The 17943-nt window shown below is 38.4% G+C and overlaps 1 protein-coding gene across 1 annotated transcript in view; it reads right to left on the bottom strand.

The window, feature by feature from the left end:
• The window catches only part of LOC120515506 (cadherin-17-like), an 85966-nt gene that overhangs the window by 57024 nt on the left and 10999 nt on the right, over positions 1-17943 (bottom strand). Inside the window, exons 7-8 of the mRNA XM_039736567.1 lie at positions 15868-15999; positions 10515-10665 (exon numbers count right to left, since the gene is read on the bottom strand). Of these exons, the coding sequence (XP_039592501.1) occupies positions 10515-10665; positions 15868-15999 (283 nt within the window). The remainder of the gene's footprint in view (positions 1-10514; positions 10666-15867; positions 16000-17943) is intronic.

Raw genomic sequence — 17943 nt, 5'->3', positions numbered from 1 at the left:
CAAAAAAGCCGATTGTGGATTTGCGGACGACCCAAACATACATTATGAATCTGACAAAACAGTACACATTGGATTCATGGATGTTCACTGTGACTATTGTCAAGCTCAGAAGTGGAAATGCGAGTCTCCTGGTTTGTGCTGTAACGGTGGTAAAGTCTCTCTCACTCCTTTATGTAAGCTTCCCGACCTTCTTGAGGGACTGTTAAATGGCGAACATCCTCAAAGTGAGCATTTCTTGAACAACATTCGAAAGTACAGCAGCGCATTTCAAATTATGTCATTTGGTGCTAACCAAATCGCTGAGGGAAATTTTTTGCCTTCATTTAAAGTTCAGGGACAAGTGTATGACTTGATTGGCAGTCTTTTACCTATGCGAGGAACACAAATTTTTGCAAATTTATTTCGTCGGGGACGATGAAAAGGAAGCACAAATGTGCTGCGCTAATGTTTCTGGAGTTAACATACCCCTGGTCAAGCAATTACAAAAAATGCTGCATGATTGTAACACTTACATTCCATTCCACAACTGACAGTATTTCAGATGAAGACAAAGACTTCAAAGTTGTCATTCATGCCGACAAAAAACCATTACATGCACACAAAGGCAGATTTAATAAACCCACAGTCCGTCAAGTTGGTGTTGTCATCGTTGAGCAAACGTTCAACAATAGGGATATTGTCTTGAAAACCAGAGACAATAAACTGCAACGCATTAAGGAAACCCACAGATCCTGTGATGCACTTCAATATCCCCTCATGTTCTGCTATGGTGAAGACGGCTATTCTGTGTCTATACCTCAAGTTCATGCTGCCAGTAAGTTACCTATGAATAAAACCGTCTCTGCAGCAAACTTCTATTCATACCGGCTTATGATCAGACAACATCATGATAATACTATCCTTTTCTTCCGAACTTTATTAACTTTATTAAATCAGTTTTTAGTTGATATGTACGCAGAAAATGAATCCATAAGACTAAATTATATCATATATATCAATTATATAAAACTACGAGCTGAAAATTACATACACTTAAAAGATGCTATTGACAAAATTAATAGAACTTGGTCAAGCTGTGATATTACCATCATCCTTCATTGGGGGACCTCGCTATATGCACGAGTGTACACAAGACGCAATGACATACATACGTCATTATGGCCGCCCTGACTTATTCATCACATTTACTTGCAATCCTAAATGGACTGACATCACTGAAGTTGTCCTTCCAAGTCAAAAACCTCACGATCGCCACGACCTTATCAGTCGTGTATTTCATCTCAAGATTCGCAAAATGATAGACTTGCTCACGAAGAGTAACATTTTCGGCTGTACAAATTGCTACATGTACACCATTGAGTGGCAAAAGTGAGGTATTCCTCATGCACACATTCTATTGCGGCTAAAGGATAGGATTAAACCAGCTGTCATCGATCAAGTCATCCATGCGGAAATTCCTTATCCACGACTGACCTTGCCCTACACAAAATAGTAAAATCCATCATGATTCACTGCCCATGTGGACCTCATAATATCAACTCACCCTGCATGATCAACAGAATATGCAGTAAGAAGTACCCGCCTCCATTCATCTCATAAACTCAGACCGGAGAAGACGGTTAACCTCAGTACCGCCGGCGCTCACCTGCTGATGGAGGTCATACAATTAACATCAAGGGAGTAGATATCAACAACAGATGGGTGGTCCCTTATAGTCCTGTGCTGTCCCGCTTCTTCAATGCTCACATCAATGTCGAATTTTGCAATTCAGTAAAATCGATCAAATACATCTGCAAGTATGTTAACAAGGGAAGTGACCAGGCAGTATTAACAAAACAAAATCAAAATGACGAAGTATCTCAATACCAAGCTGGTCATTACATTAGTAGCTCTGAAGCAGCCTGGCGCATTTTCTGTTTTCCCATTCACGAACATTTCCCTCCGGTCGTTCATCTTGCTGTGCATCTTGAGAACGGACAAATAATTTATTTCACAGAAGGCAATGTTACCGATATAGTACACAATCCACCACAGACGACCCTTTTAGCGTTCTTTGACCTTTGCAAACATGATGATCTTGCAAAACAATTTCATTATAATGAAATTACATCATATTATGTGTGGGCAAACAACATGTTTCGTCGGAGGAAACAGGGCAACCCTGTACCAGGACATTCGGGAGTGAAAAAAGATAATGTGCTGGGACGGGTCTACACTGTACACCCAAATAACTCTGAATGCTACCATCTTCGACTGCTGCTCAACAAAATCACAGGTCCCATGTCTTTCAAATCTCTCAGAACAGTTGATGGTGTCCTACATCCGACCTATAAGTCAGCCTGCAGGACACTCGGTTTTTTACATGATGATATCAACTGGGACGAGACTCTACAGGAAGCTGCTCTGTCTCGCTCACCTCAAAAGATCTGTGAACTGTTTGCTGTCATGCTGGTGTTCTGCCAAATGGAAAACCTAAACCCTTAAACCTATGGGAAAAACATAAACACAGCATAGCAGAAGATGTTAGGAGACAGACTGAAAGAGATTATATACAAACAGAAGTCCACCAGTGGTTAAATCTGTTCTATAACAAGTGTCTACACTTGCTTGACAACTACATAATTGCTATTGGAGGCCAATCTCTTCATCATTACGGTTTGCCTTCACCTTTCAGAGAACTGGCACAACTTACGTCAAATCCCAAGTACTTGAAAGAGACATCTTACAACACCTCGCAATTGGCCAATATAGTCACAAATAACGAGCTGTTGCTAAATAGTGACCAAAAGTCAGTTTATGAGCAAGTCATGAGCAGTGTTGTCTCAGCCACTGGCACGGTGTTTTTCTTTGATGCTCCAGGAGGAACTGGTAAGACATTCCTAATAAACCTTCTCCTTGCAAAAATCCACGCAAAATGTAATATAGCCATAGCTGTGGCTTCTTCTGGCATTGCTGCAACTCTTCTTGAGGGTGGCAGAACTGCTCATTCAGCTTTCAAGCTGCCTCTGAACCTCAACCATACTGAATCGCACATGTGTAACATATCAAAGCAGAGCAACATGGCTGAAGTGCTGCGACATTGTCAGCTTATTGTCTGGGATGAATGCACTATGGCAGACAGAGGAGGTGTTGAGGCTTTAGATTGGACCCTTCAAGACATCTTAAACACCAACAAACTTATGGGAGGCTTGACAGTGTTGCTGGCTGGAGACTTCCGCCAAACCCTACCAGTCGTGCCCAGAACACACGCTGATGAAGTTAAAGCATCTCTGAAATCTTCATTCCCATGGCCACAAATCAATGTTGTTATCTTAAAAATAAACATGAGAGTTCATTTGAAAGGTGACAAAAAAGCAGGGGAGTTCTCTGCTCTTCTGATGAGTATAGGTGATGGCACCTTCATAGAAGAAAATCGTAAAATAAATATTCCTACAAATCTCTGTCTCATCGTGAATACCTTACAAAGCCTTCTTCAAAATGTTTACCCCAATCTACGAAATCTCCACCAAAACGACGTGTCATGGTTGAGAGAGAGAACTATCCTGACACCAAAAAATGACATGACTACGACTATAAACCACATTTTACTTCAAGAACTACCTTCACAACCAAAAACATATCAGTCTGTTGATTCAGTTGTAGAATTAGAAGATGCGGTACATTATCTGGTAGAGTTTCTCAACACTCTAAATCCTCCTGGCACTGCTGAACACGATCTCATTTTGAAGGTTGGGGCACCAATAATGTTACTGAGAAACTTACAGCCACCGAAACTTTGTAACCGCACGAGACTTCAGGTCACGTGTCTACAAAACAACCTAATTGAGGCAACTATTTTTACTGGTAGTGGCTCAGGTGAGAGAGTTTTTATTCCTCGCATCCCCGTTATACCATCTAATCTCCCATTTCAATTCAAAAGCCTTCAATTTCCAGTAAGGCTCTGCTTCGCAATGACAATTAATAAGTCTCAGGGACAAACCCTACAAAAGGTTGGAATTGATTTGAGACAGGATTGCTTTTCACATGGCCAACTGTATGTTACATGCTCAAGAGTAAGCTCAGCACACAGCTTGGTCATATTACAACTGGAGGGCCAAATTGACAACTTGGTATACAAAGAGATCCTTAACAAATAATTTTTTGTATATTTTCCCTCAGTTTAAAAATGTTTACTTTTTTCTTAATAAAAATTTTAAGGCAGTATTTCGCCACTGCGAAGCGCAGGTATTTTGCTAGTATGTGATATTTGGAATTATTCATTTTATGACCTGTATAGTACATTTCAGAAAACATTGTGGCATGGATGCAACATTATTCATATTATTCATATTCATTCGCATAACATCTTGCAGTTGTAATCAGTGACCACGTGTTTTTTTTTCCCCGATCTTGCCAGTCTCCATGTTGCTGTATGGTGGCATTTCTTTTGTACTCCAGGACATGCAGAGGAAGGAATAATACAGAGAGGTCAGTTCAGCGTTATATACAATCATCAAATTCAAATGTTAACAGTTCACACACATGCAATTACCATCCTTCCTACATTTACAACATGTGTACCTGTTGCAATGTACACACTTCTGTTTTAACAATGTGTTTACGCAGACTATTGAAGAAACGGAACACACATGAAATTCATGTGTTCCAAATAACAATCTATTATTTCCACTCTAAAACTCCAGCACTTTACTCTCAGATAATCAAGGCATGAGCTGGGAGAACTTTGTGCACGTTCTACGGTGGTGGGAGGATGGAATAGTAGGTTGCTTGCTGCTTGTCTTGATCAGCACATTTACAAGACAAAAGACACTGATGCAGAGGTGCGAAGGGATTTAAGGTGGGCTGGATTTATGAGTTATTTCATAGGCTTTGGTAATTCTAGTGAGCAAATGTGTCAATCAACACAAGCAAGCAGCCTGCTCACCCATCCCCCAGCGAGGTAGCTGAAGTCAGGCACAAAATTGTCACAGTGTTGATGTGAAATGTATAATATGTGAAGACAGAAGTCCAAATATTAAATCGACACTTTCACAAAAGGTATAACAAAACAAGTGCACTTTTATTCAAAAATACAAAAAAAAGAAAAAGAAATTATTAAATTTACATATTACTGTCACTGCGGTGGGTTGGCACCATGCCCAGGATTGGTTCCTGCCTTGTGCCCTGTGTTGGCTGGGATTGGCTCCAGCAGACCCCCGTGACCCTGTATTCGGATTCAGCGGGTTGGAGAATGGATGGATGGATATTACTGTCAATGTGTAAAAACCAAAGACAAAATATCAATAGACACAAAGCAAACATCAGCTTAACTGGTGCAGAGGTAAGAACTGTTGTATCATAATCAAGAGATTATGGATTTGATCCCAGGTCCTCCCTGCATTTATCATTTTGAGTTGTGAGCTGTGATTATTATTACTATTATATAATAAACGCATACATTTGATTTGAGTTTGTAACAGCCGGTATAAATTTATGGTACTTGTAAAAGATACTAATGAAGGGATATAAGCAGACACACAAACGGTGGTGAATCATTTCTTATTGCTATCTTGTTGACACATTAATTTTTTTTATTCAGTTTTACTCTTGAATAAAAACACCCTTGTTTTGTTATACCTTTGTGAAAGTGTTTATTTTATATTCCAGTAACCACTTGAATGATATCAAATCTGTCTCTACCTGTCTTTGGCATGCACACACACACGCACACACACATATATATGTGACATTTTGGCACTGATGCAATATTATATTCATTCACATACCTTCATGTGGTTGCAGTCTGTAATGGTGTTTTTTTTCCCGATCTTGCCCAACCTCCACGTTATGGTTCATGGTACTGAGAATGCAGATGGACTTCTTTTTGGGCACATACACTGTCAGCATGATACTGCCAGATCTAAATACTAGTGTAGACAATTGCTTGCGTACTGAAGTGACTTTAGCCACAGGTGGAGGTTCCCATCACACTTTATTTATGGTGCCAAGTAGAGTTGTGTTGTGGTGCAGCAGTCTATTAGCCAGCAAAAGTGACGTGAAGAAATTGGCTGTTGTTACAGTTCTGCCTTTGCCTAGATATGGCTCCATAAGCTTTTTAACCACAGTCTCAGAAAGTGTTTCTCCTGTGGGACAACTGGGATTTTTTCCTAAATACGGAGTGTCATTGCACATGTACTTTGTCTCCAAATCTGCCATAATCCAAAACTTTATGCCAAATTTGTCAGACTCATTTGAGATGTATTGCAAAAAAGGACAACAGACCTTGGTTAGAAACGTATTACATTTGATGAGCAAATGTTGTCCTGAGTTGTAACTCAAAACAAAGTTCTCAACAAAGCATTACCATATGTCCAAGATTGCAGCTAATCTGTTATTTTTCACAGGTGTCCTTGTTGTCAAAGCACAGGTATCGCATGATAGTCTAATTGCGGTCACTGGGCATTGCATCTTTGATTGCCGGTACAAGAAATAGTTCTGACCAGGCATCAACCACAGCACCAACTGTGGTCATTGCCTGCTCTTGTGAAAAGAATGGAGATAAACACCATCAACTCAGAGAGGGAAATGAAAGTTCGTTATATCGCATCTTTATTTGAACACTGACAGTGTCAGATCATGGGGAGCGTGAACATGACTGGATGGAACCCACAACCGCTCAATTATGAGACAGCAGTTCTTACCTCTGCACAAGCCAAGCTGACGTTTTTACATTCTATCAACTGATATTTGTGCTTTGGTTTTTACAAATTGACAGCAACATATAAATTGACCAATTACTTTTTCTTCAGTTATATTATTGGATACAGGCACACTTGGTTTGTGATACCTTTTGTGAAAGTGTTTATTTGATATTTGGATTTCAGTTTTCACATCAACATTTTGTCGTTATTACTACAACATGAAAAAAGTTTAAGTGTTCAACATTTCTAGTCTTGCATTTCCTGTCATCTCACATTTACACAGATCGTTGTAGACACAGATCAAGCATGAAATGTATGTATTCCAAATAACAATATATCATTTACCCTGTACAATTCCAGAACTCTCAGAGAAACAGACTTCAACTGTGCGAATTTTGTGTCTGATTTCTGCTGCCTCAGTGCGGGATGTGATAGCAGGCTGCTTGCTGCTTGTACTGATTGACACATTTGCAAAACAAAGGTGCTGATGAGGAAGGAGGTGTGAGAGAATTTAAGGTGGCCCGGAATTATGAATATTTTTGTAGGCTTCAGGGATTCTAGTGTTAACCTACTGGTCCACCTCTTCAATCCACCAATAGCCCTCCCAGATCTCTTCAATCAGTGGGAGAATATTTCTTCAATACTCTCATCAACATTATCTTCTTGAAGCAAGAAAAAAATGGACAGGACATTTTTTAGATGGATTTCAGTGGCAAACAAAGGCTCCTCTGACAAAACAGAAGAATTGTCAAAAATTTAGAATGTATAAAGGCAGCTGCCTCTCATCATTCTCGAAAGAACACTTGTTTGTGTGACTGAGCTGAACTAAAATCCATCTGGTACTCTAGTATTATCCAGCATCTGCTAGCAAGCCTTATAAATTGTATCTTATTAGTGTTGTTAATCAAAGAGGAGTCTGGGGACTTTGGTATGGCAAAAAGTGCCTGGAAGGTCATTCATTTTAAGCATTTTAAGCCTCTAACCATATGGTAACCTTTTCCTTACTACGACAGGCACACTTATGTACGAGTGAACAGACATTTATCTGTACTGAAAGTGGACTATGATCAAATCAGCAGAAACAACACTTTTTCTTAAAAAGAAGACATAATTATCTCTTTAGCTTGAAGCTCACATTCTTGTGGTGGTTAAACACACTCTCTCATTAGAACAGCTGAAACTGGCTTTACTCTGAAACTTCTCTGAATTTTCTGCTAATATTTTCAGTGGGATTCCATCTCCGACTTGGTTCTTTTTGTTCCAGCTACTTTTAGGCCCTTTTGTTTGTTAGCCTTTTCATTTATTCACAAAGACTGAACCAAAAGGGCTGGTACCTGTATATATCTTTGTGATGACTTATAAACTACCATTTATAACATAATGCAGCCTTTAATTCCTTTTGGATGCATTTTTATTGGTGGATGTGTTGAATCTTGTACATTTGCATATTTTGAATACTGTAATAGCAATGAACTCTTCTGCTATCATTTAGCTTTTGCTTTTTGATCATGACCTTTAAATAAGTTTTTAAAGATCCGGTTGCTATATGATACCTTTGGAATTAATTATTTTGTCTTTTACTTGGTTTGTTTTTCTAATTTTTTAAATGTTTTATTCCTTAGAGATACATTTTATGTAATTGGGATTGTGAGTTATTTTTGCTTATTAAATTTTGTGTTTTGAATATATGTTTTCCTCATTAAATAGTTCCATTTAGCTTTCTAAATATTTAATTGGTTTCTTTTCATAGTCTCCTTGCATGTTTGCTTTCTTGTTTTTTTCTGTTTAAGTCTCTTGTGTTAAGATAGTCCCCGAAACTAAATATTCAAGAAAGTAACATGTTTCTTAAAGGAACCCCAGTGTCTAAATTCTTGGAAAAAACACATTGATTGGTTGTCCACTATAGCCACTCAGCTACAGAGGACATGGCTAAAAGCCCACTACCCAAAGTGACTACACCATACAGGGACATGGATATATTATTGCTCTAAATAGCTAGTAAAAAGTATGTGAAGTGAATCTTTGGATTTTATAAGCATTTCCATAAACGGAGTCATGGCATAATACTAAAGCAGTATCTCACACGTGACTATGCATTTAAGCAAAAACTGTGATCTAATGCAAAGGTTCCAAAGAGAAACCAACAAATGATAAAGCTCATGATATCAAGAAACACCATGAAACCTATAAGCAAAGAAAAAACAGCCTATTTTTTATTTCCTTGTCTTTTGTCTTATTTCACATCTTTTATGCCAATGCATAAGCAACTCTCCCATTTCATATTATTCTATTTCTTAGAAACAGTGTGTTGTAACCTTGATACAGGTCTAGCAATCACAAATCTCTTGCGGTGTTGTGATTTGAGATTTTGCATATAAGTTGATAAATATTTTGCATGTCTTTATTTGTAACTTAGGCAAAGCAATGGAATATTAGTGTTACATTAGTGAGAAGCATTCATGTTTACAAAAATACCAGGACTGAGTCTGTTTGAATTTTACGACAGAGTTGGGGGAAATGCCTTAAACCATTTTGGCTAGTGTTTCTCTTCTAAAGTCTTTCAACCCCCATAGGAAAGCCAGGCTGCCTAACTGCCAAGCTTTACCTTAACATATGGTTTTAGGAGATGGCAGGTGTGAAGATGTTCTATTTCCCCATTGGTCTGAAGTATGACTGTTTGTAACTGGCTTGTATCAGAAGCCTTTAAAGTACCAAGATGCCCTATTGGCTCTAGGGTTTGGACAGAGAATCTATAAATTTGCTCACTCCCTTACTCTCTCTCTCTCTCTTACCAAACTGATGAAGACCATCACACCATGAAATGAAAAGGATAACACAATGAAGAGCACAGCTCGGCAGCCATATTGAGACAGGCATGCGGTCTGTTCTGAAGAAAGGTGACCACAAATGATGCCTTAACTAGAGACATTTTAAGTAACTAACAAGTCTGTATGCCGCCTGAACTACACATCACCATTTTTCAGGTTGTATGGTTGCCAATATTCAAATGTACCTTGCATATTGTTATTTATGAATATTATCAATAATACATTATTTTATGTGTAACTGAACTCCTGCTTGTCTTTTACTACACCTAATTGCCTGAGGTTATACATGTAGAAGGGAAGTTGGGGAGAAGTTATATACTGTAATACCTTATAAACATTAATAAGTCTGGGAGATTTGATGCATTCTGACAAAGGCTACTTAATAATACAAAAGGGGAAAGTAGAGTATTATATTACTCTACCAAGACAAAACATACAGTAAGGTAAAGAAAATAAACTAGAAGCCTTCCTTGTTTCAGACCTTGCATACCATGGCATAATGACTGGCCCATGATAGTTTCATAAAAATTGGTTGATTACTTGCAGGTGCAACTAGTTCTTTGGGCTGGCATAGGGTTTGTCATTTCTGTCTGGAGGAGAGAACATCTGGTAAACTTCAAAAGGCCATGAAAAAATTGCATTTTGCTCTTAAACATTTTTATAAGGTTACATAACACAATTTTTCTGTTTAGATTAAAGCTTTTAACTGTCAGCTTTCTCTTTTAGTTCAGTGTTACTAAAGACTAACAGGCAAGGAGACAAAGGAGACTGAAAAAACACAGGTATCTTAGAACACATGAGATGGAATATAAGCCCTTAAAAGGTCTGTGATTAAAGAAAATGTATGCATATGAAGACTTTGAGCTTTTAAGAATTCAAAAAGTATTATTTCTAAAGACATATATAATTAAAAAGATATTTCATCAAAATTAATACAGTGCATAATAAAATTTGGGAAAGTATACTTTTAGACAAAAAGCATAAAATGAAGCAAGTTTTTTTTTACCTATTTTTTCATTCTCTTGAACTTCAAAGGTTGTTACATCCTGGACACAAACTGGTGGGTTGTCATTAATATCTTCTACTAATATAAGAATCTCTAATGGTTGTTCAAGGTTTTCATTATTTTTGCCTTTTGCAAAGACCACCAGCACATACTGCAAGAGTGTATTAAAAATATTAGTTTACCATTGCACATTGAAACTACATTCCTTATGTTACAAAGTATTTAATAAATTGTATAGGTGGTGTGCAAAGTTTGAGATTATTATAAATAATATGACAATGTAATTATCATGATTCCCATAAGCATTCATAAAAGTAAAGATGGATTGAATTTTAAATAAATTGTCAGACATTTTTAGGGATGTTGGAGAATGAAAGTCAGATGTAACCAAAGCTTAAATACAACAGGTTAGTTGACCATTCATCATATGCAAAAGGAGATTTGCCAACAAACCCAGAGTTGTAATCAGAATATTCAACCAAAAGTGTGTTTGTGATGCTAAGTCATACCTTTATTTTGCAACAGAATTTGGATATTGTTTAATACACACACCCTTATTTATTTATATATGGTGGCCATGATGTCCCAGGTAACATGACACAAGCAACACATGCCTTTTAATCTCATAGCATGATAGCAACCATTCAAACAAAAAAATCAGTGCTGTATAAACCAATACACAAAACGGTGGCATCCTTGGAAAAATAATCTTTCAAAGAGTTGCAGAAATTATGTCACTGAAATAATGGTAAAAAAAATAAATAAAAGTAGAATAGTATTCATAAATTCATGAAAATAATGCTATCTTAAATAACTACCACTGGAAAAATGAGAATGAGCTCAACTGAAATGAAAATAAAATAATCTTTAAATACTTATTCTTCAATCTAATCAAATATTTTTATTTACTTCCAATGTTTATCTCATTATCAACACCAGGGGATCTGGGCACAAGCAGAAACAAACAAAAAATGCACATTAACAAATGACCAAGTAGATAGATAGATTATACTTTATTTGTCCCACAGGGGAAGCAGATCATTGATAGTACTGTATTTAGCTGCTTTTTGACCATCTCGGTAATACTGTTCAAATTTAACACAACTTCCTAATTAAGTTTTCCCCATCACAGTTTTGTATGTTATATAGAACTAGGATCTGTGGTGCTGTTCTAAATATATTGTGAGAATGTTTGTTTCAGAGGAGTAATGTTTTATTAGATGGGCACCCTCTTAAGAGTGAAGCATTTTGATATTCCTCAGTTGCTTATTGAGACACCTTACATAGCCACCCTAGTAAATTATAGAGACAGTGAAATACTGAATCATTATAATGTACACATAATGGAGCTGTGAGCTTGATTTAGTGTAAGGTAAATGGTACGCATTAACACCAGAATCCCTGAAGCCTGCGCAAATATTCGTAATGTCAGGGCACCTTAAATTCCCTCATGATCAGCATCTTTGTTTTCAAATGTGTCAATCTTCTATCCCATCCTGCACTGAGGCAGCTGAAGTCAAGTCAGGTGCAAAATTCTCATAGCTGAAGTCTCTTTATCTGGGAGTTAGGTGTCTGGAATTGTATAGTGTAAACAATATTTCGTTATTTGGAGTACATACATTTCATGTGTGTTCCATGTTTATAATGATAAACATCATGTGTAAATGTAGAATTACAGGAAATCCGAGGCAAGAAATGTTGAACACATACTGACTGTATCCAAAACAGAAACTTTTTCATGTTATAGTAATAATGACAAAATGCTGACTTCTGCTCTGAGAATTTTGCATCTGACTTGACTTCAGCTGCCTTGGCGGGGAATGGGAAAGCATGCTGCTTTCATCGACTGACACATTTGCAAAACAAAGACATTGATGAAGAGGTGCAAGGGAATTTAAGGTAGCCTTGTATTACAAATATTTTCATAGGCTTCACTGATTCTGCTGTTAAATGTGTATTTGCTCTGTGCACAACAATAAATGCCAAGGGAATTTTATTCATAGGTAGATAACCCTTTGTTTTCCTTGCTTGAATTTTATACATTTATGGTTGGTAAGATCATTTAACTTGCGATTGGTTTGCAGGGGGCCAAGTTGTACAGATGGACATGGCTTTCGCAATAGGTGTTTTGCGCAGTATACAGCATGGGAACGTGCCTATGTGAGAGTATAATATAGTCATCTAAGGGGTCACAGTTATTTAGAGGAAATGTAGTAATTGTCCATATTAATGTCTAGCATTTATCTTAAAATTAGTATGAAGGTTAAGCATGCCAGGGTGTGTGAGCAGCAAGAAGATGGAATGTTCTAGGTGGTGGTTTAAAAAACTGGCTGATGGCATGTAAGAGTTGATGTAAATGTTTGTGAAGGATAAAAAGGTAGAGGAAGAAGACTTATTTTGTGAATGTAAACTGACTATGCTCTCTGCTGAGCACATCTCATGTTTTGTGAGCCAATCCGGGTAACGGTTGAATGATGTGTAAGCATTAATTCAGCACTGTTATGTAAATGCAATTGTCTAAAACTATGGGAGTATAACTTTGCTGTATGACCATTACTTCATAGCCTGTTGTGACGGAGTGTATACAGTGATCCCTCGCTATATCGCGCTTCAACTTTCGTGGCTCCATCGCGGATTTTAAATGTAAGCATATCTAAATATATATCACGGTTTTTTCGCTGGTTCACGGATTTCTGTGGATAATGGGTCTTTTAATTTATGGTACGTGCTTCCTCATTTTGTTTGCCCAGTTGATTTCAAACAAGGGACACTACAGTATTGGCAGATGGCTGAGAAGCTACCCAATCAGAGCACGTTTTACGTATTAAATAAAACTCCTCAATGATATACGATATGCTTCCTGCTCAGTGCTTCGCACACTTCAAAGCACTAACAGCCCGTATTGATTTTTGATTGTTTGCTTTTCTCTGTCTCTCTCACTCTCTCTGACATTCTCTGCTACTGACGGAGGGGGTGTGAGCAGAGGGGCTGTTTGCACAGAGGCTGTTTGCTTAGAAGATACGGACACTCCTGTAAAAAATGCTGAAAGACTACCTTCACATTGATCCCTTCATTGCGGCCTCTTTATCGCGCTGGGGGCTCGTATACTTAAAAGCCCAACAGACCTATTGATTTTTGATTGTTTACATTTCTCTCTCTCTCTGACATTCTCTGCTCCTGACGGCACTCCTTTGAAGTGGAAGATATGTTTGCATTCTTTTAATTGTGAGAAAGAACTGTCATCTCTGTCTTGTCATGGAGCACAGTTTAAACTTTTAACTAAAGGGTGTTATTTCATGTCTAGAGGGCTCTAATAATGTTAAAAAACGTATTTAGAAGGTTGTAAACAGGTTTTCTATGGTCTAACTGCAAAAAAATATTAGATTTATAAATAAAGAATACTACTTTGTGGAAATTCATTTATCTGTCTGGAGCGGATTAACTGCTATAAACAAGGGTTTACTGTATAACTGTGCGGAGAATATTTATAAACAGTGTGGGAGAGTCTCTAAGGGCTTAAAATATATAAAAATAACCATACAAATATATGGTTTCTACTTCGCGGATTTTCACCTATCGCGGAGGGTTCTTGAACGCAACCCCCGCGATCGAGGAGGGATTACTGTACCTCTTCATGAAGTGATAATTAAAGATCCAATGAACAACATCTTGCCTAGTTTCTGACTCAAAGAGCGTCTAAGAAAAAATGTCTTTAATATATTTCCAATTTATTTCTCCTACACATAGAAACAGATGTGTAAGGCCGAAAAGATAGATAACTCCATTGTGAATTGTAGGACACATGAGGGCAACCATTAAGAAAGATATTTGGGAAAATAAAACGCAGTTAGAGAGGAATATTGCAGATAAGGTGAAAGGTGGGAGGGAGAAGGAGAAGTACTGCTCAGAAGAACTGCTTTTATAATTTAGTAGAGGTTTTGATAACCTTGAAAATACATTTTTGTAACATAATATTTTCAAATCCACAAAATCGAATTGATTGTTATATATGCAGCACCATGCACAAGTTATGAACAGAATCTGGCATGGGGCATTCATCTATTGCAAGATTCTCTCATATCCCCAGTTCCATTAGATCAGTTTTAAAGTCACAGATTAACATAGTTTTTCATCCAAAAAGATTTGCAGATTGAATTCCCGGAAAAAAAAAAATTCAAACACAGACAGAACATGAACATGCAAATTCCACAAAGAGTTTATGATCATTTGTGGGGCTCAAACACAGACAGCTGGATCTGTGAATCAGTACTGGTAACCATTGCACCATTGGGGTCCCCTTACAAGCTAATTTTAAGAAATGTAATTGAATTGACTCCATTATAAGGGGTGGCAGGAGGCTGGGGGCCAGACCCAGCCGGGACCCTGGAAGGACCGTGAGGTGGTCTATATGTCCCCTGGGCCACAAGGGGACAATTGCCCTGGCTGAGGGGACCACAAGGATGGAGAAAGGTGGCTTAAACCCACTGGGGCCCGTGGCCATCGCCAGGGAGCACCCCAAGCGTCGTGGAGCCTGGGAGACCTGCACTTCCGCCACACCTGGGCAGGTAGAGGAAGAAACCTCCACACCAGGAAGTGCAGCCAGAAGGTCATCAGCGAGCACCTGGTGCACATCTGGGTGGACATAAAAGGGGCCTCCTTCCTACAGCCGAGGAGCTAGAGTCGGGAGCTGGAGCAGGACAAAGCTCCAGGGACAGGAGGAGGAAAAGCGGCACATTGAAAGAATTGCCCGTGTTGAGGGTGATTGGTGTTGGAAGCACTGTGTACTGTGCAGACTCTATTAAAGAAATAAACGTGTGTTTTATAAAGTGCCGTTGTTTGTCTGATGATGTTCGGACCAGTTCTCACAAAGGAAAGACAATTAAAACACTATATCACTGATGCAACCTAATTTTAAAGTCCACAATTGTTTACATCTGAGTGAACAGTTACAAATATAAATATTGTGTATTTAAAAATATTTAATACATATTAAAATTGTTATGAGCAGCATTCCTAGACATACATTTTACATTTACAGTATCTGACTGGCAGACTTGCCCAGAGGGGACTGGGCAGTCTCGTGGTCTGGAACCCCTACAGATTTAATTTTGTTTTCTCCAGCTTTTGGAGTTTTTTTTTTGTTTTTTCTGTCCACCCTGGCCATCGGACCTTACTTATTCTATGTTAATTAATGTTGACTTATGTTTATTTTTTATTGTGTCTTCTATTTTTCTATTCATTTTGCAAAGCACTTTGAGCTACATTTTTTTCTATGAAAATGTGCTATATAAATAAATGTTGATTGATTGATTGATTGAATCTGAATTGTGGCATATAAATATAAAATTCTTACCCTTTCTGATTCTTCACTGTCTAAGGGATCAGTCACATAAATTTTCCCATCTCTATCAATCATAAAAGGGAATTTTGAATTTCTTTCCTTTTTACCAAGCTCATATATTGCTCCAGGCTCATTCCACCTAACCTTTAAAGGGAAAAATTTCCATTACTTCTCTTATATGATGCAAAAATGTCATGCTAAATATGAAAAAGGTTACATTACAGTTTTAGTAGATACTTATGTGAAATAGTTTAGTACAGCATATCTAAAATGATGTAACATTTTGCTCTTTATTGATTCGTTTATTCATTAGCATAATATGTCATATACAGCATGCTTAATCCAATTCAGGGCTGCAGGAGTCAGAGCCTTTTTTGGTTTCTTGGTAACAATGAGCAGAAAGCAGGGACCTTTCCCTCAGGGGGCACCATTCTTTTTTATGGCCTACTGAGACTGGGACCCACAATCACACAAAGTTAATTTAGAATCACCAAAGGCATTAACACATGTCTTCAGAAAAAAATGCAGGTACAAGAAGAACATGCACAAACCACAAACACAACAAGTAAATTACCATTATTACCATTACCATTAGAGAAAATGATCTTGTTTATTTCCTCAGAAGAAACAAATGTTTTGGTACTTGAGTTGCTATGTTCACATATAGTATATGAGGGGAAGTCAAGCTAAAGTTAGAAAATAGGATTTATTAGAAAATGAAATGAACCTTAACAAAATTCATAATGTCATTTCTCAATGTAGTTTCCACCCTTCTCAATGCACTTGCGCCACCTGCCTGTAAGTGCCTGGATTGCAGCAGAATAAAAGGTTTTGTCTTGTCCTCACAACCATATATAGTAATAATGACAAAATGCTAATGCGAAGGAGTGTATAATGTGTGAAAACTGAAGTCCAAATATCAAATTAACACTTTTGTATTCCATTTTATTCTGTCAGTCACATTCATGTAGTACAACAAACTTGCCTCTCCTTCTCTGAGTAGACAGTGTTGATCTCCATTCTTTTCACAAGAGCAGCGATGACCACAGGTGGTGCTGTGGTTGATGCCTCGTGGTGACCACGGGCCCCTATAGGGTTGAGCTTCTAAGCTCCCTTCCCATGGTCCCCAAAGCCACCAGGGCGGTCGCCACCTTGTGGTCTGGAGGAGGCGTAATCCCTCCTCCGGTCTTTCTGGGCATCCCAGCTGGGTACCACCCCCAGCCGCTTGCCACACATGAAAAAGTTTCAGTTTTAGATAAACAGACTTGAAGTAGAAGAACTTCAGCTGCATCGGTGGGGGATGGGATAGCAGGCTGCTTGTGTCGATTCACACTTTTGCAAGATGTTGATGAAGAGGTGCAAAGGAATTTAAGGTGGCCTGGCATTATGACTTTTTTCGTAGGTTCAGGGATTCTAGTACTAAACCCTTGGACCTTCGTCCTTTTGCCAAGATATCAGGAGTGCCATAAACCCCATTACTGCCCATGCTCTCCCAGTCTGTCTATTGACTTCATAGGAAGACTTTCCAGAGACATAAATGTGGCTGCTGATGTAAGTAAACCTTTGCAGACACACACACACTGCTGATGGCTGTGCTCAAAAGGTCAATAAATGCCTGGATCTTGGCTTTTATCCAGGACACTCACAAGCCAAGACATTCAGTCTCCCCCCTCAGTTTCTCAAGAGTCCCGATCAGAACTCCATTCACTCTGCGAAGATCACATAATCATTGGCAAAGTCAAGATCAGTGAATCTTTCTTCACCAAAACGTGTTCCACAGCCACTGGACCCCATGACCCTGCTCAACATCCAGTCCATACAGGCACTAAACAGGGTAGCAGCAAGAACACACCATCGACAAACCCCAGAATCAACTGGGAAGTTTTGCAACCACTCTGCACAGCACTCACAGTACTAGATTACAGGCTGGCCATGCAAGTTCAGGGGGATCCCTCAAAGTCTAAGGACATCCCACAGGGCAGCTCGATCAACTAAGTTGGACCCTTTATGAAAATTGACAAAGGTTTTTTGCAATGCCAGCAAGACAGCCTTATGATCAGCCTGGAGAAGTTCACCCTGGATACCACA

The sequence above is a fragment of the Polypterus senegalus genome, chromosome 15 (assembly GCF_016835505.1).
Source record: "Polypterus senegalus isolate Bchr_013 chromosome 15, ASM1683550v1, whole genome shotgun sequence".
NCBI classification, from domain to species: Eukaryota; Metazoa; Chordata; class Cladistia; order Polypteriformes; family Polypteridae; genus Polypterus; species Polypterus senegalus.
The sequence above is the reverse complement of the archived record's forward strand: the minus strand, read 5'-3'. Positions and strand labels throughout refer to the sequence as shown.